Below are 26,868 nucleotides of genomic sequence, written 5' to 3' on the forward strand. Positions count from 1 at the left end.
ATACACGTCCACTCAGAAGATAACTTACAGGAGTTGGTTCTCAAATTCTACCACCTAGCGCTCAAACTCAGGTCATCAGACTTGATGGTAAGTCCTTCTTCACTCTTGAGCCATCTGCTCTTCAGAGAACTCGGGTTTGATTTCCCCAAATGGAGGCTCACATCTGCTTAAAACTCTAATTCCGAGAATCTGACCTCTTCAACCTCAGAAGTACCAGGCATGCATGTGATGCACAAATAGGCAAAGCACTCAGACATATAAATTAAAATACTTTTAAGTAGAAACAAACAAACAACATCAAAAACAATGGCTGGGATTTGCCTCAGTGGTAGAGTACTTACCTAGCATGGGAGAGGCTCTAGGTTCAATCTTCAGCAACACGCGCACACACACACACACACACACACACACACACTCACACACACTCCTATATCAGAGACAAATGGGAAGTGCTCCGGTTCGCATCTGATTTGTCTCTACAGAAAGTTTTGTTGGTGTTTAATCTCCATTGTGAGGTATTCAGAAAGTGGAGGCCAGGCATGGTGATGCACACCCGTCCCAGGGTTCAGAAGGCAGAGGCAGGAGGATCTCTGTGAGTTTGAAGTCAGCCTGGTCTATATAATGAGTTCTAGGACAGCTAGGGTTGCATAGTGAGACTCTGTCTCACCCCCTGCCCCCAAAAGAAAGTGGAAACAATCCAACATTGGTATTTAGAGGTGGGGCCTTTGAAAAGTGATTAGATAAAATCAAATAAGGTGTGACCCCATGATTGAATATTGGTGACAGAGGGGGGAGAAAGAGAGAGAGAGAGAGAGAGAGAGAGAGAGAGAGAGAGAGAGAGAATGATGTCAGCTCCTATAATCCTAGCACACGGGAGCCTGAGGCAGGAGGATTGTTAAGTCTTCATTGCCAGTCTACATTATTTAGTGAGCTTCAGACCAGCCTGGGTCACAGTATGAGATTCTATCTCAAACAAAATAAAACCAAAACTGCTGTACATAGCGCTGCATGCCAATAACCCCAGCACTTGGGGGGTGGAGGCAGGGGGATCAGGATGTCCAGGTCATTCTCAGGTATATCATGAGTTTAATACCCCTGGGCTGTGTGAGACACTGTCTTATATGTTTTTCTACTGCTGAGATGTGACTCTATGACTAAGGCAACTTATAGAAGAAAGACTTTATTGGAGGCTTGTTTACAGTTTCAAAGCGAGTCCATGACCATTTTGGCACAGATCATGGCAGCAGTGGGCAGGGGGCGCTGGAGCACTGAGAACTTAGATCTGGTCTACAAGTAGGAGGCAGAGATAGCTAACAGGGAATGGAGTGGACTACTGAAAGCTCAACTCCCCCCCACCCCCAGTGACACACCTCCTAATCCTTCTTGAACAGTTCCACCAACTGGGACCAAGCATTCAAATATATGAGCCTAGAGGACCATTCTTATTTAAACCCCCACAGATCCTGCCTCAAAAACAAACCAAGCCAGGCATGGTAGTGCATGCCTTTGGTCCCGGCACTCAGGAGGCAGAGGCAGGGGGATCGCTAAGTTCAAGGCCAGCTTGGTCTAGAGGTTGAGTTCTAGGACATTCAAGAATGCAGAGAAACACTGTGTCAAAAAAAAAAAAAAAAAAAAACCAAAAAAAAAAAACCCAAACCCCAAAAAAAAAAAAAAAAACACTATATGAACTTATGGGGGCACATTTTANTTTGGTCCCGGCACTCAGGAGGCAGAGGCAGGGGGATCGCTAAGTTCAAGGCCAGCTTGGTCTAGAGGTTGAGTTCTAGGACATTCAAGAATGCATACAGAGAAACACTAAAAAAAAAAAAAAAAAAAAAACCAAAAAACAAAAACCCAAACCCCAACAAAACAAAACAAAACACTATATGAACTTATGGGGGCACATTTTAGAGATTAAGCACATAGAAGCGAGTATGGCTGTGGACTTTGGGGGGCAGCACTTCACATTTAATCACAACACAGTGGGGCTGAAAGGTTGGCTGGTCAGTTAAGGGCACTTGTTGCTCTTGTTGCTCTGGGTTTGGTTCCCAGTACCCATATGGTAGTTATAATCATCTGTAGCTCCTGCTGCAGGGATGTGTGTGTGCACGTGCATGTGCCTGTGTGTGTGTGTGTGTATGCAAAACATCCATAAATATTAAATTAAAAATAGATCTAAAAATAATTTCAAACTACAACAGAGCATTAAATGAATCAGTATAAGCCCAATAAATGAGGGTTGGTGTTATAATTTTTTTGCTGCATTTATCACACTGCACACTGTTGTTTTTCCTTGACTGTCTTCTCTGTGTACTTTGAGACTTGCTACCTCAGAACCTCTTCCATCCTGCAGTGTCTTACAGGGACAGGGCTGATTTGATGCCCTTTGGAAGAGTGAATGAATGAATGGGCAAACTCGCATCTTTGTAAATATATTCCTCCAACTACCCTGCATGGGTAGATATTTCTTTACTCCAGTGGGATTAAATTCCCTGAGAGCAAGGAACAACCTCTGCTTTCTTCTGGGTGTATTATGAGCTAGAACAGATCAGTAACATGAGGGCCCAATAACTGTTGTGGTTGACTAGAACGTGCGCGCGCGCGCACACACACACACACACACCCCACCCCTGGCCCCCAGCAGCAGCGGCAATTCCAAGCAGGCTCCCAGAATCACCTAGAGCTGGGATAGACATCATCTTTTATTTACACTATTTTTTCCAGCTCTGTCAAGAGAGACTGAAAGACTTGCCTGAAGTCACACAGCAGTTAGCAGTTAGGGTTACTGTGTCTCTTCCTCACACTGTCAGTGCCTTTGTGTCTGTGACATGCCACTAATTCTGTAAAAACTTAACCATGTAAGAAAATTAGGAAAGAGCAAAGTCTTAAGTCAAAATGTTTAATCATGACCCAAGGGACTAGGGGAATTTGGGGACAGTAATAGGAGTTAAACAAGTCCCAAAGACTTTAGCTCTTCATGCCCAAATGTTCAGGATTGCCTGGCAGAGCAGTCAAGACAGCAGCAGGTTTTCATCTTCCACTCAGAGGGACATGGAGACTGGAGCACCAGCCTTCCTCACAAAGGGAACATTTTTCTCAGACACCTCAGAACCCTCAGCCTGCCTTCCTGGAGAAGGCAACAGGAAATGACCGATTCCTTAGCCTCTGGGGGTCCTGGGAAGCAGGAAGAAGCGCTGGAGGTGAGACACTAATCACCATCAGAACAGAAGGCAAAACTGGACCGACCAAGTCCTAAGGAGGGGCAACCTGAGCCGGAAGGAAGCAGGAGCAAGGGAGGTTTGAAAACTAGCCACTCAGGGTCGGAAGGGTCACACCCCTCACTTCTAAGACCTCTTCTGGAGCAGACAGGATGTGCGGCGGCGGAATGGAATGCCTGGTTGGTTCCGGGTTGCCGTGTAGCATGCTGCGTCTTCTTCCACAGGCTGGCGTGTTCTCTCCCACCACAGGCTGCGAATCAGTCTGGGTGTGGTGGAGAGGACAAAGGACCCTGAGGAAGCCCAGCTACCAGAGGGTCTGCAGCAGAATAAAGGGAAGGATGGAGAAAGAAAGAATGGGTAGCCTGGGCTGCAGTCTCAGAGCAGGGTTGCTGTTCTGTGGAAGAAATGGAATAGTGTCAACTCAGAGGACATCCTTTCATCACCTAAGCCTAAGGGAAGAGTCATGACTGTCCCCTTCCCATGACGTGTGTGTACTTTAGAGATCTCTAGTATTCATGGCCATTCTTGCACCTTGTCCCTTTGTATGCTTGGTTTGTATTTTCTCCACGCAGTGCAGAAGTCCTACCTGCTGCTGCACCACTGAAAAAGTAGAGTCTGCCCAGTCCTGAGAGAAGAGTTGTCTGTGGAAGCGCATCTTAGCTGCAATGGCCTCCACTAAGTAGAGGAGAAAAAGAAAAAGATTGGAACAATGTGCCAGGACGTTTCTCAGACCCCCCAAGGCAAGAAGGGGGAGTGCCAAGGGTCCTGGGGTACAGTGAGAGTGGACTAGTGACTCATTCTGCTTGCTACTTCCAGTTTTAGGGCTTAGACAACTTGAGCAAATAGCACTGAGGTCACTGTGGGAGGGGGAGACGTGGCAGAAGGGAGAAAAGTTCAGGTTGGAGGGCTAGGCACAGAAGAAGAATGCTTGACTGAAGAGATGGACAGGACCCATGTGGACCACTTAGCTGGCTATTCCCCTCTCTGCCAGTAGGTGACTAGCTACAGGGTCTGGGAGCATACACACCGAGGCAGGGGTTCTGGGAGAAGGACCTTTCCAGCTGTTCACACTCGTCCTGCAGGTTGCCGCTGCCTCGGCAGGTGCAGCTTAAGGCAACAGTAGTGTTGACCTTGCTGATAAAGTTTGGGGTCATGGCAGTCCCTGTTGGGAGAAGGGAGGGGTCGTCAAGGGCTAGACAAAGTCCAACTCCAGCCTCCATCTTCTTCGGCCTATCTCAGGACTATCCCATCCTGGGTTCAGTCTCAGAGCTGACCGGCCTATTGACTCTCTTACACATGCCCCAGTCTCACCAATCAGCCCCAGGTATGCCCGCAGACATCTGGACTGCTCAGTTGCACAAGTCCCAAGGATGTCCATAGGATGACAGTGGGTCTGGAAGTCCATCAGGCGTGATCTGGAAGAAAGGAGGTTTCCAGGGTCCCCATTGACCAGTCCTTCAGTTGGCCACGCCTGTCTTCATGCCAGCTCCTCCTCCGCCTTCAGCTACCCCATCACAGTTCAGTTAGCACTGCTGCCGCCCCACAGCCCATCACAGTGCCTGTGAGCTCCACAAGCCCTAGTTACATGAACGTAAACAGCTTTTTTTCCTAGTCTCCCTGATCATAAAACAGAGAAGACCACAGCATGACCAGGCTGACTTTCAGGAGGATGAGTTTCAAGATTGCACATATGGCATTCGGCATAACACCTGGCCCACATTAAGTGTTTAGTGAATGCCAGATACTGTGTGATCATTAACACTCATCCTATATTAGGTAAGCTGGTTTCTCTTCCTGTTGCTGTAATAAAATACCCTGACAAAGCAATTTAGGGGAGAAAGGGTTTACTTTAGCTCACAATTCCCGGTTACAATCCAGCCTAACAAGGAACCCAGGGCAGCAGAAACTGCGCCTAACAGAAGTTAGCCACGTCCATTATGAAGAGGAGGGAGAAGGTGAATGCAAGCATGCTAGAACTTAGCTCACTCCCATTTTATACAGCCCAAGACCCCAGGCCTAGGGAATACTCACAGTGGTATCTCCTCCCATTACTGTAATTAAATGCAGTCCCCAGGGATGACGAGATGGCTCGGCAGCTAAGAGCATCAGCTGCTTTTCTAGAGGGCAGGGATTCTTAGCACCACAGGGTGGCTCACAACCATCTGTAACCCCAGTCCCAGATGATCAAATGCCCTTTTCTGGCTCCCAGGATACAAAACATGTACATGGTATACATACGTGCATGCAATCAGACAAAATATACATATAAAATAAGTAAATCTTTAAGACAAACATACAAAGCCACCTAATTATATCAGTTATCTTTAGGTGCTAAAATTATGAGTATGCCCTTCAGTATATAGTTCTCCAGTTTAAATTACAGTTTTTCTCGTGCTAAATTAATTGTTTACTTCTCTATTACTCGTACTCAACTAGGAACCCCTTAAAGGCAGGGCTGGGATTTTACTTGTTTTAAAATGTGCAAGATGGGCTGGGCAGTGGTGGCGCACGCCTTTAATCCCAGCACTTGGGAGGAAGAGGCAGGTGGATTTCTGAGTTGGAGGCCAGCCTGGTCTACAGAGTGGGTTCCAGGACAGCCAGGACTATACAGAAAAACCCTGTCTCGAAAAAACAAAACAAACAAAAAAAAACAAAAAAAAAATAATAAGAGCAACTGTCTTCCAGCTTTCTTGTGAGGCTTAGACAAGTAGATACTAAGTATTTAAAGCAGCACCAAGTCCTAAAGAAATGGCTGGAAACGTTAGTGTTATTATTGAGAGCTCCAAGTATAAGCTTTAAAACAAAGATTCATTGATTTTTATGTGTATGGGTGTTTCCCTGTCTGTCTGTCTGTGCACCATGTGTGTGCCCATGGAGGCTAGAATACGGAGTTGGATCTGGAGTTACAGATGATTAGGGGGGCCGTCACATGGGAACTGAATTAAGGTCCTCTGCCACAGCCTCAGATCTCTCTAGCATCTAACCTGGGACTTAAGTGACACCTGTCGAGTTTGAAACATCTCACCCTGCCTCCATACTTATGAAGTGAGATACATACCATATGTAAAAAACTCAAGACACAAATGTGCCTGCTTTTGTTGTCTGGATAGAAAACTGTCTGGCAGGAAATGCTCTCCCGACTTCAGTTACAGAATGTTGAATGATGTTTTAGCATATATATTATTGGATTTGTATTAGCATGTATCAATTATGCACAGTACTGGGCTTTGTAGTGACATCTTCATTGCACCTTTAATTTTTGTCTTGAGACAGTTTTGCTGTGTTTTTAAGATGGTCTTAAATTTCCTTCTGCCTTTCCGGCTTCTAAAGTTCTATCTGGCTTTCTGCAAAAAACTAGGATGACAATCGGATCCCGTGGGATTCTGGTCAGAGAGTTACATTGCTCAGAGTGCTTAGCCAAGTGCAGAAGCCCGACTGTGTGCTCAGTGAATGTGGTGCTTGCTAAGAACTTGATTATAGGGGGCTGGAGAGATGGCTCAGCGGTTAAGAGCAGTCAGTTCCCAGCAACCACATGGTGGCTCACAGCCATCTGTAATGGGATCCAATGCCCTCTTCTATACTCACAAACATAAAATAAATAAATCTTTTTTTTAAAAAAAAGAACTCTATTTTGAGAGTTTATTTTATTTATTTATTTATTTATTTATTTTGGTTTTTTTGAGACAGGGTTTCTCTGTATAGCCCTGGCTGTCCTGTAACTCACTTTGTACACCAGGCTGGCTTCAAACTCAGAAATCTGCCTGCCTCTGCCTCCCAAGTGCTGGGATTAAAGGCGTGCGCCACCACACCCAGCTAGAGATTTTTGTTTTTTGTTTTTCTGAGGCAGGGTCTTATTGCTCTTGCTGGTCTCAAGTTCAGAATGTGAATGAGGATTTCTTAAATTCCTGATCTCTCTCCCTTTGCTTCTGTTCTGGCTGGTTTTGTGTGTCAACTTGACACGAGCTGGAGTTATCACAGAGAAAGGAGCCTCCTTTGAGGAAATGCCTCCATGAGATCCAGCTGTAAGGCATTTTCTCAATTGGTGATCAAGGGAAGAGGGCCCATTGTGGGTGGTGCCATCCCTGGGCTGGTGGTCTTGGGTTCTACAAGAAAGCAAGCTGAGCAAGCCAGGAGAAGCAAGCCAGTAAGTAACATTCCTCCATGGCCTCTGCTTCAGCTCCTGCTTCCTGACCTGCTTGAGTTCCAGTCCTGACTTCCTTTGGTGATCAACAGCAATGTGGAAGTGTAAGCTGAATAAACCCTTTCCTCCCCAACTTACTTCTTGGTCATGATGTTTGTGCAAGAATAGAAACCCTGACTAAGACAGCTTCCAAATGCTGAGAGTTGAGATGTAAGCCACTATCATGGCTTGGAATTTTCTTTCTTTTAAAATTTTTAGAGTTGTTGCTCATTTTGGTTTTTGAGACCAGGTTTCTCTGTGTAGCCCTGGCTGTCCTGGAACTTGCTCTGTAGGCCAAACTGACCTGGAACCCAGAGATCTGCCTGCCTGCCTGATTGTCTCACAAACAACAAGAAAAACAATACAAAGAAAAAGAAAGGAAGAAAGAAAACAAAGAGTTTCTGGAGCCAGTGAGATAAAGTCAGTTATCACCAGGAAACCTGAAGATCTAGTTCCCTTCCTCTCTGTCCACAGGCTACTTAGTGGAAGAACTGAGTTGACCTTTGACCTCCACAGGTGCACTCTGACTCTTGAGGTCACAGGACTATCCCATCCTTCACCCCACTAAATAAATGAATGAATAAATGCAGAGGGTGTGTTGTTTTGTTTTGTTTTAGCTAGGGTCTTATATTGTGGCCCTGGCTGGTCTAGAACTCACTAAGTTGAAGGAAGGAAGGAAGGGCAGAAGGGTGGGTTTCACAAAGTATCTTAGGAGAAACAACCAGTGGGCTCAGGGTTCCGTGGGGAATCAGATCCAGCCTTTTTAGAGGAAGGCCAGACCCAGATACAGAGGCATGCCGCGGCCCCGCCCATCTCGCCCACCCTCGCGGGGCACCTGCACAAAGGGTCCGCACGGCAGAAGCTCCGCAGATCCAGGCAATTGGGGGTTACAGAAGGCAGGGCGCAACTGGGGGCGATGGTGTTACGCCGACGCTCCCCACAGCCCACATCTTCTGGTGCGCAGGGACACAGCAGCAGACCCTGAGCGTGGGACTCTGCCGCCTTCTCAAAGAAGGAGCGCAGCTGGGCTAGGCAGAGGTGGCGCTGGCAGCGGATCCCTGAGCATGCCTCCCCGTAGGCCTTGCGCAGGCGGTCACACTTGTCGTGAAGAGTACACAGCATAGCAAATTTGAGGCAGAGGTCCGAGTCTGTGGGGAAAGTAGCACCAGTCACCAAGCAGTCTCACTAGGAAACCCAGCAAACCCCTGATGTAACAAGTAGTTGAGGTGGCAGAAAGGAAGGATTGTCCTGGATTAAGCCACTCCTACCTAACGTGTCTCTCACGAATTCTATCTGGTTCCTTGTCTTCATCTTGTCTAGTAGAATCACCATCATCATCATCACCATCATCGCCATTCACATACATCTAACACTCATTTATTTGGCATGCAAGCAGCTGACAGCTCAAAATAACAAAACTGGATTCCTGGATCCTATGCCGTGAGACCTGATGGTGGGAATCTCTGCAACACTCCAGAGAACTTTCCGACTGCTGTTTGTTTGTTTGTTTGTTTGTTTGTTTTCGAGACAGGGTTTCTCTGAGTAGCCCTGGCTGTCCTGGAACTCACTCTGTAGACCAGGCTAGCCTCGAACTCAAAAATCCACCTGCCTCTGCCTCCCAATTGCTGGCCTTAAAGGCATGCACCACCACTGCCCGGCCCCGACTGCTAAAAAAAAACAAAACACATATGACCAAATTCTACTTCCTTTTCTGTTCAGGGTTTTATTGATTTGGTTGTTTTTTGTTTGGTTGCTTGTTTTTTTTTTTTTTGGGGGGGGGTTCCTTTTTTTTTTAATTGTATTTGTGTGTTGTATATGTGAGTGTATGTGTGTGTGTGTTGTGTGTGTGTGTGTGAGTGTGTGCATGTGATGCTGTGAAGCAGGTGTGGAAGCAGGAGAATAACCTGAGCAAGTTGGTTCTCTTTCTCTGCCATATGGGTCCCAGGAGGTCAGGCTTGGCAGCCAGCGCCCCACCCTCTGAGCCATCTCATTTGTCCACCATTTGTGGACTCATGTAGTCCAGTCTGGCCTTGAACTTCTGACCCTCCTCCCACTCCTGCTCCGCCCCCGAGTGCTGAAGTTACAGGTGTGAGCCCCACGCTTCAGGGTTAGCTTCCCCCCACGCTATAAGGTTAGCTTCCTTGATCACCTTTCATTTGCTGACGCACGGGAAAATTCTCCCCTATTCTGAAACTTCAGAAACTAGAGTGGTATTTTTATGTGAGGCTTGTAAGGCCAGGCTTTGTCGTGCTGTGCACACACCACTGAAAAACAGCCCCGCGCTTCTGACGATAGTTCTATTAACAGAATATTCTGACAACCAACCAACCCAGAATATTCCAGCAGCTGTGATTTTAGCAGGTTACCTACTGATTCCTCCTAATGGGTTCACTGTGTATAAATTTATGGGTTTTCCTTCAAAATTCCAATTCTAATATACAAAACTGACAATACTATAAAACTGATTAAGAACTTCTCATTTTTAAACTGGGTATGGTGATGCTGGTATGTGATCCCAGCACCCAGAGATGTGGGCAGGGAGTTCCTGCATAGTGAGTTCCAGGGTAGCCAGGGCTAATATGTATATATGTATGTGTACGTACACACATATGTATATATGTATGTGTATACACACACACACACACACATATGTATATATGTATATGTATACACACACACACACACATATGTATATATAATGACTTTAAGGCCAATCTGGACCCTGTCTCAAAAGTAAGAAAAATCTTAAAATCTAGTGCCAACATGTATTCTTTTTTTTTTTTTTTTTAGATAGGTAGCTCAGGCTAGCCCAGACTTCCCACTGTAGCTGAGGATGACCTTAAACTCCCGATCATCTTGCCTCTATTTCTCAGAACTTGGATCCTCATGTTCTCAAGAACTTGGACCACCACACCCAGCTGTGCACTGTGTAATTTTTCTCAATTAGTTCACAGCCTCAATGTCCTGGGGAAAAGTGCATCAGAGCCCTCGCTGGACTGATGGCTCCCACACTGAGTGACCCCTGTGGGCAAGGAAACGCTTGCTGCTTTTTTTTTTTTTTTTTTTCTGCCCAACACTTCAACTACCCCATTAGAATGGTTGATAACAAACAATTTCATAGTCCTTAGGGACTTTTGAAAAACGACTTTACTGGCCACCTTCAGTATGCGTAAATACTCCATTTCAGTGTTTTTTTTTGTTTTTTGTTTTTTTGGGGTTTTTTTTGCCATTGCTGATCCCACACACCCTTCCTGAGGAACGGGGGCCCTAATGGGCTCTGCAGGTTTCCTCAGTAATGGTTGCTTTTTCATGACTCCTGTGAAAGTAGACCACACACCACCGCTCAGTCTCCATCCTCATGCAGCAGACTTGAAACTTCCCCTAAAGCACCCTCAGTCTGTGCTCTGCCAAGGACCAGCCTAGGCTTGGAGGGAGATTCTGAGAGAAGGGGTGTCTGGGACCATCAAAATCAAATGACCCAAAGTCAAATTGTGGGTCCAAGCTTGAGACAGCTTTCTCTCTGGGTTCTGCTCTCTCTCTCTCTTTCTCTCTCTCTCTCTCTCTGGGTTCTGCTTTCTTTGGAGATCTCCACACAGCTCTCTCTATATCAGCATCCCGAGATCCAGCCCTTTGATTGATAGCAGACAGCAAGCACTTTTTTTTTTTTAACATTGCAGAAGAATTCAGAGATCTGTCTGCCTTTGTTAAGCACAAAAATGACCATTTCTACCAAGCCTAGACCTAGCCTTGCTCTGTCCAGGCCAACCTTGAACCCAGGAATCTGCCTGCCCTTGTAAGCATTAACAACAAACTTAGCTGGGATCCCTAAATCTCTTTCTCTCCTTAGTCTCTTTCTGACACATTGGTTCACAGGGGAGCTCTCCAGAGAAAGAACACAGGGAGAGTAGTCTGGGAAACTGTCTCCAGCAGAGCATAGTCATCAGCTTGGCCCCACGATTTGACTTCGGGCCCTTTGTTTTCACTGCTCCCAGACCCCCCTTGACTCAGAAACCCCCCTCCAAGCCGAGGCTGGTCCTTGACAGGTGGTGTAGGTAAGTATATATATTGGGCTAGTTTGGAAGGATTTCACTTAGAGTGTCATAATACCCCTCCCCCATGTAAGACAGAGCTGGGCAAAGGAATGAAGGTTTGGTAAATAAAAATCAAATTCAAAAAGCAGAGAAATATACCTGTCAAGATTTTAAAACAAGCAGTTACTAAGAAAGATGTCAAGATGTAAACAAGGCTTTTTTTTTTTTTTTTTTTAGGATTTCTTTGAGTTTATATGGAAGGTTAATCCATTGTTCCCTGAAGAAGGGTCATTGAACCCTGACACGTGGTGTGAGGTTGGTAAAGACCTTCACAAGCGGATACAAACCCACAGGGGGAAGAAATGCCTGAGCATGCTCTTTCCTTGCAGAGAACAGTTGAGCAAGGCTTAGGGAAGGAGGCCGATGGTGATCTGCCTCTCGCCAGCCCCGCCTCCGTGGAATCGGCTTGTTCCGATTCGATTAGTTTGGGGAGACTATGCCTTTACTACAGCCGTCACCAACAGCCCCCTTGATGCTGAAGGCTTTACAGGCTAATCTTGCTATTTCTGAAAGTGGAACTGAATTGGAAGAGCCCCACCCCCATCCCGGCAATGCTTTAGATTCCGAAGAGGAGGTCTCTAACTATCATAATGAGAAGTGGCCTCCTCTCTCGAGCACTACCAGTCACCGGTCACCACAGGGCTGGCAGCTGGCAGCAAAGACTTGCCTCTCAGGACAGTTTCTGTTGTGGGAAATGAAGGATGAGGAGGAGGTCAGAAAAGAACTGTTCTTCAAGAGAAGAAAACGGGGACTTGGCATATCTGGTATTGACTGGAACAGGGGCATTTGGACCCTAAGGCATAATTAAGAATATCAAAAGAAACTTTGGTTATCTCAAACCTTGCTTTACTGCCTGGAGGAAGCCAACTTCTTCTTCACATAGCCATCACAAACCTTGACTTTGGCAGACATCCACCAGGGCAGAGAAGAGAAGAGAAGAGAAGAGAAGAGAAGAGAAGAGAAGAGAAGAGAAGAGAAGAGAAGAGAAGAGAAGAGAAGAGAAGAGAAGAGAAGATGCTGATTCTGTGGCTCATCTAATGAATGCAGTCACAAAAATTAACTCCTAATGAAGAGGTGGCAAGTGTATTACTGAGACAATTAGCTTGCAGGAACACCAGTGAAACCTGCAGAGTCCTGCTTGGACCTGCAAGGTGTTCTGGAAACATTACAGATTTTGTCCACCTCTATGCTGACTTTGCACCCTTGCTGGTGCAAGGTCTTGCAATGGCGGCCGCTCTCCAGGGGCTTCCCCATTTCAAAAAGGGGAAAATAAAGGTCCAGGCTTTGGCCTTTGTTTCAACTGTGGACAGCCTGGGCACATAAGCCACTAACACCCTCACGGGCAAAGCAAAAAAGGACTGGTTACTATGGCCCAAGCCAGTGCTGCCCCTCACCCAGCGAAGTTGTGCCCACACTGCCAAAACGCTTACCATTGGCAGAGAGAGTGTAGATCTGAATTTCACACATATAGCATGCCACTCCCCACTAAAGGGAACTGTCCTCAGCAGGGAAACTTTGAGGGGACACAGCCTCAGGCCCCTGAAATAATGGGGGCCAACATGAATCCTTCTGCTCCCATCAACCAAGGATATCAGTCAACTCCCTATGTCGGGCCACCCCAGGGAGCACAGGAAAGGACCTTAGTCACGTTAACTCCTGATTCTCCACAGTGACCGAGCCCACAGGGGTCCATGGTCCATCGTCCACAGGCACAGTGGCAGAAGCACTATCTCCCTACAAGAGATACATGCAATTCCAAGAGAGATAGAAATCATGTTGCAGCTGCCCACAAAAACAGTATGGATTCTTGCAGGACCGTGGGATGTTCAAGTGTTGTCACCATTGTGTGTTAGGGGTCAGTCATACAAACTCAGGTTCAAGGAATCGAGTGTTTTGAGTGGAAGTAGTAAAGAAAAGGGGCTTTTGAAAAAGGAGATAACAATAAATGGAAGTTATCAAAGGCCTTTTGGATACGGGAGCGGATGTCTCTCGCATAGCTAGCAAAGGTTGGCCTATAATTTGGCCCAATACATCCTCTCCCTCCATGCTTTATGCTGTAGGACAAGACTCCAATGCTGCTCAAAGCCCAGACATTTTTGCATTGGGAGGAACAAGAAATCAGAAAATTTCCAGCCTTATGTGATACCCTCCCTACCCTTTACACTATGGGGTCAGTCAAATGGGAGGTTTCCTGCTGAGTCCTTCAGATCCTTTAGTCATAGTGGCGCATGTCTTTAATCCCAGCACTTGGGAGGCAGAGGCAGGCAGATTTCTGAGTTCGAGGCCAGCCTGTTCTACAAAGTGAGTTCTGCGACAGCCAAGGCTACACAGAGAAACCCTGTCTCAAAAAACCAAAACGAAACAAAAGAAGATGATGGGCTTTGATCCTCATAGAGGCCCTGGCAAAAGGCAATTGGGTGTGCTCATGCCCATTGAGCCACAACAAAGAAAAGCTATGGAAAGAACCCCACCTCACCCCACCCCCCACCCCCAAGGAAGAGAGCCACCTGGCAAGTCTGGCTTTTTCCCTTCCCTTCCCTTCTAGTTGTACTTTCCAGGGTTTGCAGAGGGTGGCACAACCTGCCACTCACCAAGCTGTGGTGACACTCGGCCACAGGGACACACATGCAGGGGAAATGGGACCTGCTCAGCACAGCCTTGTGAGTAGCTGGAGAAGTGGCTGGAGCAGGCAGGGGCAGAGCAGGTCACTTCCTATCCCTAGGCAGACACCGATGGCATCTGTGAGACAAGGACCTGCCAGGCAGAGAACAGAGGGTGGAATCTCGCTGCCGTCAAATTGGAACAGCACAGCTCATCCAAAACTTAAAAATTTTATGCTTCTTTCTGTCTCAAATTTGTTTAGATGCTTGTTCTGTCCTTGTAACAGGAACACCTGAACAATGTTCATGCCTTTTAACCCAAACTGGTTTAAAACTTTTTCAGTTTGCTTTAAAATGCTTTTGAGCTTCAGAAAATCATATTGGACATGGAATAAAAAAAAAAAAACTTAGATGGTAACAGGAAAGTGATTTCTCTTTTTTAAACTTAAAAAAAATTTTTTATAAGCTTCAAGGACTCTACTCAAATCTGTCTCCCACAGGTCAAACTGATTACATTAATAACCAGTACTCAATCTTTTATTAATAAAATAACAGTACCTACTTAAGCCAGTTTCTTTTTCATGGACAAGCTGTTTCTGCCAATCCCAGATACATAATCCACATGGTCTCTTCTTCCTCAGCGGTTTCGTCTTCCTTCAGCAGGTGAAATAAATCCCAGCTCTTCCCTCTGCTTTCCTTAATGCAACACAGGTGACTTCCCACTTAAAGGATTCCTTCCAGTACCAAGATTCCCTTAACACCCTTGCATCTTTTCTAGGCCTAACACGACGGACCACTGATATACTGCCAATCAAACTGTTACAGGCGTCACATGCGCATTGCCCCCTCTCTCCACCCCAAAGTGACTTTTCCACAGGTCTGTCGCTATGAAGAAAGAAGGTTGCAGTATGGACAGAGATCCCAGACTCTCCTGATGGAGTAGAGGAGGTCCTGGAAACTTTCAGTTGCCTGCAGCTGGCTGGCCAAGAGAGACCCACACTGCGTGCAGCATCTGAAGAGACAGCCAGAGCTTGGTATATTCTGGGCTAGGTCTCACCCACGATGCCATATTTTCTTGGAGAGATTGCCCGTCTTAGCCAGATTTTTTTATAGAGGCTTTGCGTAGGACTCCCTTGGCTCTCAAGAGATCTAAAAGATTTGTTGCAGCCTTGATATTAGGGATGATAGACTTAATAGGTATGATTTCTAGTTTTACTTTATCCACTACATCTTTGGTTAAAGAAATTCACACAGCACATCATGTAGGCCAGTTATCCAAAATGTGTCAATCACTCACGATCCAGGAGATGATTGACAGGGGACTTCAGGATAGGCGTAATGCTGTAAAGGAAACAGTCCTATTTATGGGAAATAAAATTCGAAATATCAAGATCAGGCTCTCAGTGCGATGCCATCCATTGTTCTGTTGGGTTTGTGCAACCCCCTTGGAATCTAACGCCTCTGAACGTGACTGGTTTCAAGTTCAGTCTCATTTAAAGGGGCTTTGGAACAATTCTTTTTTTTTTTTTTTTATTTTTATTACATATTTTCCTCAATTACATTTCCAATACTATCCCAAAAGTCCCCCATAGTGCCCCCCACTTCCCTACCCACCCATTCCCATTCTTTTGGCCCTGGCATTCCCCTATATTGGGGCATATAAAGTTTGCAAGTCCAATGGGCCTCTCTTTCCATTGATGGCCGACTAGGCCATCTTTCGATACATATGCAGCTAGAGACAAGAGCTCCAGGGTTCTGGTTAGTACATCATGTTGTTCCAACAATAGGGTTGCAGATCCCTTTAGCTCCTTGGGTACTTTCTCTAGCTTCTCCATTGGGAGCCCTGTGATACATCCAATAGCTGACTGTGAACATCCACTCCTGTGTTTGCTAGGCGCTTTGGAACAATTCTAACTTGGCTTTGGATACGGACTTCCTACATCATAGCATCAGGGATGTTAATAACTCTAGGCTGGGCACACTTCTATTGAGGAAATGTCTGCAGCTTTTGCCCTTCTGTGCATGAGCACACAGCTTCGTCTTCCTGGATGACTTTGCTGATAAATGGAGGAATCGAAGTTGGTTTATTCTTTGTTGTTGTTTTGTGGTTTTTTTTTTGTTGTGGTTGGTTTCTCTGTATAGCCCTGGCTGTCCTGGAACTCATTTTGCCTGCCTCTGCCTGCCAAGTGCTGGGATTAAAGGCGTGCGCCACCAATGCCCGGCTAAAGGATCTGAAGTGCACCAACACACCCCGCTGAAGTTGGTTTATTCTTACTGATTTTGTTTCTCCTTCCAGTGGGCATCAAGCAATTCAAATGCTCATCATGACCAACATTTGCTCCCTCAAATGAAAAACAAAAGAGAGGGAGATGCTGGGTCTGGCATGGCCTTGATAGTGGTGGACTGACATGGTTCCTGCCCCTGGAACAGGGCCAGCAGGCATGGGCCTCCATGAGTGTTGAAAGTTATTGTGGGCTTAAGGCTTGTTTGTATAATAGGGTACACATTTTTACATTCCTTCTCTCTGTTAATGTCAATGACTCTGTGATAGTCAGAAACAGCAGGAGTCGGGAAGGCAAAGGTGTGGCTAACGTCTTAGCAAAATGGTAAATGCTGGGACCTTCACGAGCGCCCTTAAGGCTGTGGAGAGGGACCCTAAAAAACACAAGTTCAAAAGTATATAATTTCTCCACCATTGCATACACTAGCAAGATTTTGCTGAAAGGACCCAGATACAGCTGTCTCTTGTGAGGCTATGCCGGGGCCTAGCAAACACAGAAGTGGATGCTCACAGCCAGCTATTGGATGGATCACAGGGCCCCCAATGGAGGAGCTAGAGAAAGTACCCAAGGAGCTAAAGGGAACTGCAACCCNATAGGTGGANCANNANTATGAACTAACCAGTACCCCNGAGCTCTTGTCTCTAGCTGCATATGTATCAAAAGATGGCCTAGTAGGCCATCACTGCAAAGAGAGGCCCATTGGACTTGCAAACTTTATATGCCCCAGTACAGGGGAACGCCAGGGCCAAAAAGGGGGAGTGGGTGGGTAGGGGAGTGGTGGGGTGGGTATGGGGGACTTTTGGGATAGCTTTAGAAATGTAAATGAGGAAAATACCTAATTAAAAAATTTTTAAAAAGTATATAATTTCTCAACTATGCATAGTATAAAGATGCACTATGAATTATGAGGGGCTTCACGAATCTAAAGGAACAGAAGCAACCGTGCTGTGAGCCATCGTGTCAGAAAGATATTACGGAAGGAGAGAAAGAGATGTAGGGAGTAGTGATCACTCACAGGAGATTCCCACCCAGCTAAGTTTGTTGTTAATGCTTACAAAGGCAGGCAGATTCCTGGGTTCAGAGTTGGCCTGGACAGACCCAGGCTTTGTAGAGATGGTCATTTCTGTGCAATGTTAAAAATGTGCTTGCTGTCTCTAAGAGTCAAAGGGCAGGGTCATAGGATGCTGATTCACAGGATAATCAAAACCTGGAGTAAATGACTGGATTGATATGTAAAAATAAAAGACCGGACTTTTGATCTGCAAGAGATGAGCTATCCAGATACTTTTTTAGAATAGCAAGAGAGAACTGCTCGGAACTGTATCAAGCAGAAAAGAGAGAGAGAGAGAGCTGTCCAGACATCTCCAGGGAAGTAGAACCCAGAGAGAAAGCTGTCTCAAGCAGAACCTAGTCTGCCAGCTTGGACCCACAATTTGAGTCATTTGACTTCACTGCCCCCAGACACCCCTTCTCTCAGAACCCCCTCTCCAAGCCAAGGCTGGTCTTTGGCAGTGCCCCCCTCAGAGCCCAGCCCCAGCCTCCCTTTCCCCATCCTTGGCTTGCCCTCCATACCTGGTTTGAGCATGTTCAGCTTGCTAAGATTCATTTTCCAGGGTTTGCTGGTCACTGTGTCTTCATAGGGTGAGACATCCAACTCGTAGTCGCCTAGAGAAAATGGGGAGTGTGTGAACACCAAGGACAAGGACCTTCGAAGGGGAGCAGGGGAACCTGAACTTGCTGGCTCAGACTGCAATGCCTTTGTCCTGGCTGGTTTTGTGTCAACTTGACACAAGCTGGAGTTATCACAGAGAAAGGAGCTTCAGTTGAGGATGGCTCTATGAGATTCAGATGTAAGGCATTTTCTCAATTGGTGATCAAGGGAGGAGGGCCCATTGTGGGTAGTGCCATCCCTGGGCTGATGGTCTTGGGTTCTACAAGAAAGCAAGCTGAAAGCCGGGCGGTGGTGGCACAGAGGCAGGAGGATTTCTGAGTTCAAGGCCAGCCTGGTCTACAGAGTGAGTTCCAGGACAGTCAGGACAATACAGAGAAACCCTGTCTCCAGAAAACAAAAGGAGAGAGAGAGAGAGAGAGAGAGAGAGAGAGAGAGAGAGAGAGAGAGAGAGCGCTGAGCAAGGCAAGGGAAGCAAGGCAGTAAGTAACATCCCTCCATGGCCTCTGCATCAGCTCCTGCTTCCTGACCTGCTTGAGTTCCAGTCCTGACTTTCCTTTGGTGATGAACAGCAATGTGGAAGTGTAAGCTGAATAAACCCTTTGCTCCCCAACTTACTTCTTGGTCATGATGTTTGTGCAGGAATAGAAACCCTGACTAAGACAGCCTTGTACAGCAAAAGAAAAGATATAGCCTCTTCTTATCTAGAGCGGCAAGCCATGCAGAGATGGGAATCCAGAGTCAGGAAGATACAGGTTAGGTTGGATGAGCACAATGGATTCCAGTCTCTCTCTCTCTCTCTCTCTCTCTCTCTCTCTCTCTCTCTCTCTCTCACACACACACACACACACACACACACACATGCACGCACACACAGGCACACATGCACATGCCGTTTCATCCCTCCTAGAAGACCTTGAGTTGGTAAGAAGAAACTGAGGACTTAAGTGACTTGCTTGGATTCACATTAGCTTAATAAGACGGAGAACTGGGCTAAGCATGGTACTGAGGCCTTTCACCACAGTGCTCCAGAACACGGTCAGCACATCTCTATGGATTAGAGGCCAGCCTAGTCTATATACCAAGTCACATGCCCACCAGAGCTTCACAGCAAGACTTTGTCTCAAAGAAAAGGGGTGTGTCTGTAGTGGGCTATAAAAATCTACACTGATTCCAGAATTTCATTCCTAAGTATAGACTTTGCCTGTGGGCACACAATCAATCGAGATGTTTTCTCCTGCTATTAGGGAAGAGACAAAAAGGATTGTGTTCTAGGCTTAACTGGCTATGAAGACCCATGATATAGCACAAAAATGGAAGTAAGTGAGGCCAGGTACTGAGTTGGACCAAAAGGAGAAAATCAGGAAGAAAAGACACAGTGACCTTGTAACCCACACATTTCTCCCAGTCACCCATGGGACTCCTGACAGGGATGTAATTAGGTTATAGTATGGTGGGGGCTGAATAAATACTAATTAATAAATCAAACTAATAATAATAAATCTAAATCAATCAGACTGGAGAAAGAGGTGGGCTTGCTGGGTGTCACTCAAGAGGCCTTTGTAACTGCACCTTGAGGACTGGAGGAACTTGGGTGATATCACACAAACTGAAAAGGATGGGCTTTAAGAACGGAAGACCTGAGGACTCCTAAAGGGAGGCAGGAGGTGGGGACCCCGAAGTGCCTCTGGGAAAGACTAAAAAGAGAAGTGGTCAGGCCGAGGAGTGGAAAGCAGGAACTAGGAACAGAGCAGATGGGGAGGTGTGCAAAGCAGGAACTAACAGAGCAGATGGTGACATCACTTCCACTGACTGCCCTGTCACTCAAGCATGTGGGAGCACCACACCTCCCATTGTCACCATGGTACTTCTGTCTTAGGGTTTTGTTGCTGTGAAGAGACACCACAACCAAGGCAACTCTTATATTGGGACAACATAATTTTTTTAAAGATTTATTTATTACTATACATAAGTACACTGTAGCTGTCTTCAGACACACCAGAAGAGGGTGTCAGATCTCCTTACCGGTAGTTGTGAGCCATCATGGGGCTGCTGGAATTTGAACTCAGGACCTTTGGAAGAGCAGTCAGTGCTCTTAACCACTGAGCCATCTCACCAGCCCTTGGGACAACATTTAATTGGGGCTGGCTTGCAGCTTCAGAGGTTCAATCCATTATCAAGGCAGGAACTTGACAGTGTCCAGACAGGTATGGTGCTATAGAAGGAGCTGAGAGTTCTACATCTTGATCCAACTGCAACTATGAGAGGACTAACTCTTCCACCCTGGGCAGAGCTTAAGCATAGATCCTAAAGCCCACCCCATAGTGATTCTCTTCCTCTAGCAAGGCCACACCTCCTAATAGTCGCCTCTCACATGGGCCAGGCATATTCAAACCACCACAAGTTCCTTGCCACCCATGAGAAAAACACACATACTCTGCTTATTGGTGTCAGGCTGGGCCATGTGACTTGCTTTGGCCAATGGTGGTTAGGCAAAAATGATGCCAATCACATTGAAGCAGAAGTTTTAAGAACCATTAATGGCTCTGCTGTTCCCTCTTTTTCTCTACCAGTCTGGATCCTCTGTGAAGACCAAAGGTAGAACAAAGTCAATGGTTGGAAAGCTGGCATCAGATGTGACACATGAGCAAGAAATACATTTTTCTTTTCTAAAGTCAGTGGTCTTGTGAGTACTGTGGGGAGGGCTGGGGGGAGGTCTCAGTGCTCACATAGCAAGGGCAAGGCCCTGGGTTAGACCCCTAGCTCCAGAAAAGGGGAAAAAAACTCAACTAGAAGGAGAAAAAGAAATTGAGTGCACTTAGTATTTGGAAATAGGTTTCTATGGCAATAACATTTTTAAAATGTGTGGCTTTGCTTTATGATTGGGCAGTGGGAGGTAAGAAGGCTATCACTTAGGGCTGAAGAACAATAGTCCCCACGCAGGGGCAAAGCACTTGGTAAACATTGTTACCTGCAGTGACTGGGAAGATGACACAGGAGGAAGACCATGAATGAGCCTGTACTTTGGGGGAAGAAGCTGAGACAAAGAAGTTTATTGCTATGTATTGATCGTTATTGGCTGTGACAGGCAAGGTGCTGTAAGACTAATAGAAGTTCAGAAAAGAGCTATCCAGTTTGGCCTAAAGGTAGGGAACTAGCCACTTGGGAGGCTAAAGCAAAAGAATTGCCTAAGCCCAGGAGTTCTAGACCAACCTGGGCAACACAGTGCAATCTCATCTCCAATAACAATAAGAACAATAATAATCGAACCTTGGTCAGTTACAGTGCTTGCAGTGCAGGTATGAGGAACTGAGCTTGGATTACCAGCACCACATTAAAAGCTGGGCATGGAGACAGGCAGATCAGTGGGGTGTGTCTAGCCAAATCATCAAGATCCAGGTTTAGGAAAGGATAGGGTTTCTCTGTGTAGCCCTGGCTGTCCTGGAACTCACTCTGTAGACCAGGCTGCCCTTGAACTCAGAAATCCACCTGCCTCTGCCTCCTAAGTGCTGGGATTAAAGGCTTGCGCCACCACCACCCGGCAGGAAGAGACTCTTGTCTCACAAAATAGAGATAGAAGAAGATAATCTGATATCAACCACTGGTCCACTGGCCCCCAAACACACACACTCTTTCTCTCTCTCTCTCTCTCTCTCTCTCTCTCTCTCTCTCTCTCTCTCTCACACACACACACACACACACACACACACACACACACTCACATTCACATGTGCTCACATACACACGCACACATACATATACACACTCATACACATCACATATACATACATACACATCATACACACACACACACACACATATGACTGCTAGCCTCCAAACATACACATACACACTTACAGGATTAAGAGATGCAAGTTTCTCTCATATTCCGCCACAGAAGGAATATAAGGCTGAAGGGGAAGGGGCTCAGAGTTACAAGGTTGGTAATAACTCAACTGGGAAGAAGAACAAATCAAACCTCAGGGGTACCCTGCCATTCACTGGGATCTCTCAATTGAAAGGGGCAAGCAGTAAATCCTGTCAGTTGGACAAACATACTCAGGAGGAAAAAAAAATAAAGAGATTAAAGCAATGATTCTCCCATGGAGGCCTGACAAGAGACTTTTTTGTTTTGTTTTGGTTGGGTTTTTTTTTTTTTTCTCTGTATAGCTTTGGATGTCCTGGCACTCATACTGTAGACCAGGTTGGCCTTGAACTCACTGAGAGGGAGTTGTCTCAGCCTCCAGAGTGCTAGGATTAAAGGCATAGGCCATCAAACCACCACATGGCTAAAGCAAGGAACTTTTAATTAGGTTGGGAAGGAGATACATATTTTAAATTGTGGGAAAGGCTGCTGAGCTCATGAGATGGAAGAGATTAAAAAATATAAAAAGCAATTATGTGTTGTTCAGCCAAGAGCTACCAACCCATATTAAAAGAGACTACGAGACAAAATCGCCAACATCCTTCAGGCAGGAAGCAGGCCGAGAATATTGCTCAGTCCCCCAAGGAGCCTGCAGTCTCTAGTGCCCATTTAGCCATGGCCAAAGAGGATAATAGAAAAGCAAGAACCTGGCAGATGGCTGGGCCAAGAGCCCTGGAGAACAATGGCCTGGGCAAGTCCACTGCTAGCGTTGAACATTCCTCATCCTCCAGAAGAGGCCTCTTAACATCGGCTGTGAGTCTGCTCACCCCACACACCTCCCATCCATCCAGTTCTTCAAGAGTTATTTGTGTCTAAATTCTGCTCCTTACCATGGGCACGGAAGGCAGGTGACTTGTCGTTTCAATTTATGGGTTTCTAGATCAAGAGGAGCCAGATCCGGACCCAGCAGAGAAATCTCCATGATTATGGAGGATATGAGCCTGAACATATGCCTTTGTTTTCAACACTCAAAGGTTGAGGGCTGGAGGATCACACGTCTGAGATCAGCCTGAGCTTGACACTTGGGCAAAAAACATAAAAGTGCCCAGGTGCCAGAGATGGTGTCAGAGTCTCAGAGCTGGAGTTATAGTCATGAGTTTCCTCCTGGAGGCTGGCAATTGAACCCAGGTCCTCCAGAAAAGCAGCCAACTGCTGAGCCAACCCTGGAGCCTTCCTCCCCAGCCCCACACTTTTTTTTTTTTTTTTTTTTTTGAGACAAGGCATCTCTCTGGCCTGAGACTCATCAGGCAGGTCCCGCTGTCTGGCCAACACACCCCAGGGTCTGCCTATCTGCTTCTCCAGCACTGGAATTACAAATATCACTTGCCCATTTGTTTTTGTTTTGTTTTTTTTTTTATGTGGGCTCTGGGATCTAACTTAAGTCTTTGTAAGATTGCCTGAGCTACCTCCTCATCTCTTTTCAGTCCTTTATGTTTGGGGTTTTTAATGTTGTTGCCTGAGACTGTCTCACTAGCATAGGCTATCCTCAAATCTGTGGGGACTCCTCCTACCCCAGTCTCTCGAGAGCTGGGATTACAAACCTCTCCATGCTCACCTATGGGAATCTTTTTTTGTTACTACAACATAGTTCATTAAAAACTGACTAGTAAACCAAGCAGTGGTAGCATACGTCTTTAATCCTAGCACTAGGGAGGCAGAGATAGGTGGATCTCTAAGTTCAGGTGAGGCCAGACTGGTCTACAGAGTGAGTTCTAAGACAGCCAGGACTACCCAAAGGAACCCTGTCTTGAAAAACCAAAAGTTAACTGATTAACTAGTTAATTAATTAAAAAGCTGACCAGTGGAGACAGGGGCCTATGAAAAGAGACAGATGTGACTCTTCTGCTTGGCTCCCACGTGCCCTCTCTCTTGCTGTCTGCTGACTGGTGAGCGATAGCCTTTCCGTTAAAGACCGAACAACTACTTCCTGCTCTCGTGAACCAGTCAGTTCCAAGGCTTTCTGAACCTGTTTACGGGGTGAGACTCTTTCCTCGTTTTCTCTCAATACGCTGTTCAGAAATTCCTCAGGCTGGGATTCTCCCTGGTTTAGAGCTTGTGACGAGAAAGGTACTAGTAAGAAAAATGGACATAAGAAGCCAGCAAGATGGCTCAGCAGGTAAGGACACTTGCCCAGGCTTGGCAGCTTGCGTTTGGCTCACAGAACCCACGTGGTAGAAGAAGAGAACCAATTCCACAAAACTGTCTTCTGACCTCCACATGCACCCCCTGGCATGCATGTAAAACACATCTGCACGTATGAGTAAATACATAATTTTTTGAAACAGGGTTTCCCCATCTAGCCCCAACTGCTCTAGAACGAGCTCTGTGGACCAAGCTGGCCTTGAACTCAGAGACTTGTCTGCCTCTGCATCTCAACTGACAGGACTGAAGGCATGTGCTACTGTGCCCATCTTGAAAATATATATATATTTTGGTTTTTCGAGACAGGGTTTCTCTGTGTATCCCTGGCTGTCCTGGAACTCACTTTGTAGACCAGGCTGGCCTCGAACTCAGAAATCCACCTGCCTCTACCTCCCGAGTGCTGGGATTAAAGGTGTGCGCCACCATGCTCGGCCTGAAAATATTTTTAAAAGAAAGGTAGAAATAGGTATAGGAGAGGGCAAAGTTTTAAGGAGCAAGAAGACAATGCCAAAAAGTCCCTCCATCTCTTACTGATCCCACACGCAGAACTCATTTATCCCCCCAAAATAGTAACTATATGGCCTGTCCTATATACACCATTCAGAAATGACCTCCCCAAATCCACACCCTCCCCCAGCGTAGCTTGCTGTAGGACAGTGGTCTTACCAAGGCTTCGGGCAGGGTGAACGGTCCAATAAATGTCCAGACAGGTAGCTTGGTGCTTCATGCGCCGATGGCACCTGCAGTCTATCAGAGAGCTGTTCCTGAGTTGTTCTGCTGCCTCTAGGCAGTCTGCAGACATGGCAGACTCCTCTAAGGGCAGCGGCCTGCTTAAACTGGAGGTGCAGGAGCCCAGGTGCTGGTAGGCAGCCTTGCAAGCGGGATTAGCCTCGCATTTCTTTCTGGCCTGGGTACAGCTGTTCACAAGCCTGTTCTCTGTGGCAAGGGAGTTTCCTGCAAAGGCAGAAATCAAGTGAGTCCACAAAATCTGCCTGGAAATACTAAGTCATGAGGTAGGTTAGAGGAGATTCGCTATGAAACCATGAGAAAAACCTTAGGATACCACAAAAGCCCTTTAAGAATAAATGTGGAGGGTGCTGAAGAGATCAGCAGCTAAGGGCACTGGCTGCTTCTTCCAGAAGACTGAAGATCGATCCCCAGTACCTATATAGTGGGTTCAAAACTGCCCATAATTCCAGTTTCTGGGGATCCATCACCATCTTCTGACTATCAAGGGCACTGGGCATATGTGGTGGACAGATGTACATTCAACTAAAACACTCATATACATAAACATTATATAGATATGCGTCCTGAGAATGTATCAGACATTATGATACCTATGAAGCAGACAAGGCCCAAGAGGAGATGAGTGAGGATGGGAAAGCGTTGCTCAGTCCAGGCAGAGGAGGCCAGGGATTTTTCTGTGTAGCCCTGGCTGTCCTGGAACTCACTCTGTAGACCAGGCTGGCCTTGAACTCAGAAATCCGCCTGCCTCTGCCTCTCAAATCCTGGGATTAAAGGCCTGTGCCACCACCGCCCAGCTTGGAAGTAAACTTAATGATCCTTCTAGGCCTGGGAGAAGAAGGTCCTGGGCTGAGCCATACCACAGGCAGGGCTTCCATCATAAGCAGGGTTGAGAGTTGAGTCTTTTGTTTGAAGCACCGTAAGGCAGACTGGCGAGATGGCTCAATGTGTAAAGGTGGTTTTGCCACCAAGCCTGATGACCTAAATTCAATCCCTAGGACCCACATAGTGGAGAGAGAAAACCAACTCTCAACAGCTGTGCTATGGCATGCATCCTCGCACCCACAATTAAATCAAACGCCGTTATTAAAGTGTGGGGGGGGGGCGATTTGATCCATTTATTTGCTCAGAAATACCAAGGTCAGTTGCAGTTCAGTCCTGGAGGAAGCTCCTGCTTCTAGGACTTAGTGTCCCCACTATGTGTCAGGGATCATCATTTCCTGATAGCTGTTTAAAGCAATGGTTCTCAACCTGTGGGTTGAGACGTCTTCGAAGTCAAATGGCCCCTTCACAGGGATCGCATATCAGATAGTCTGCATATCAGATATTTATATTATTACTCATAACAGTAGCAAAATTAAAGTTATAATTTTATGGTTGGGGGGGTGACCCCAACATGAGGAACTGTATTAAAGGGTTGGCTTATTAGGAAGATTGAGAATCACTGGCTTAAAGTCACAATTTGAGATTGGAGAGATGACTTAGTAGTTAAGAGCACTGCCTGCTCTTTCAGAGGACCTGAGTTCAATTCCCAGCACCCACATGGTGGCTCACAGCCATGTGTAACTCCAGTCCTAAGGGATCCAACACTCCCTCCTCCAGTACCGGACAGACATGTGGTACATAGACATACATGCAGGCAAAACACTCCTATACATAAAATAATAATATAATCTCAAAGTTAAATGTCCTGACTCTCAGACACTTTTGAAAACTTAAGTGAAAGTTTTAGCAGTTGTTGTTAATTCTGTGCACCCAGTGCTATCATAAGTTCAAAAAGTCCTGTTGCTCGACAAGCTATCTGGAATCTGCCTATCATTTTCCTTGACCAGGTCTCCACACAGGCCTCCCTGGTTGTATCTTCCAAATCCACTCGCTCACATCTTCTGGATATATTTTTGAGTAAACCCCCTTTGTAAGCTAGAAAAACTTTTATTAAAAACATTTTATTCCCGCCGGGCGTGGTGGCGCACGCCTTTAATCGCAGCACTCGGGAGGCAGAGGCAGGCGGATT

At 46.3% G+C, this 26,868-nt stretch overlaps 1 protein-coding gene across 1 annotated transcript in view; it reads right to left on the reverse strand.

Moving 5' to 3' along the window:
- Nucleotides 1–2,879: 2,879 nt before the first annotated feature.
- The window catches only part of Gfra3 (GDNF family receptor alpha 3), a 30,915-nt gene continuing 6,926 nt past the window's right edge, over nucleotides 2,880–26,868 (reverse strand). Inside the window, exons 2-8 of the mRNA XM_021150953.1 lie at nucleotides 24,774–25,061; nucleotides 17,944–18,036; nucleotides 8,234–8,546; nucleotides 4,530–4,633; nucleotides 4,246–4,380; nucleotides 3,805–3,893; nucleotides 2,880–3,612 (exon numbers count right to left, since the gene is read on the reverse strand). Of these exons, the coding sequence (XP_021006612.1) occupies nucleotides 3,523–3,612; nucleotides 3,805–3,893; nucleotides 4,246–4,380; nucleotides 4,530–4,633; nucleotides 8,234–8,546; nucleotides 17,944–18,036; nucleotides 24,774–25,061 (1,112 nt within the window). The 3' untranslated portion in view covers nucleotides 2,880–3,522. The remainder of the gene's footprint in view (nucleotides 3,613–3,804; nucleotides 3,894–4,245; nucleotides 4,381–4,529; nucleotides 4,634–8,233; nucleotides 8,547–17,943; nucleotides 18,037–24,773; nucleotides 25,062–26,868) is intronic.

Source organism: Mus caroli, chromosome 18, assembly GCF_900094665.2.
Source record: "Mus caroli chromosome 18, CAROLI_EIJ_v1.1, whole genome shotgun sequence".
Classification (NCBI taxonomy): domain Eukaryota; kingdom Metazoa; phylum Chordata; class Mammalia; order Rodentia; family Muridae; genus Mus; species Mus caroli.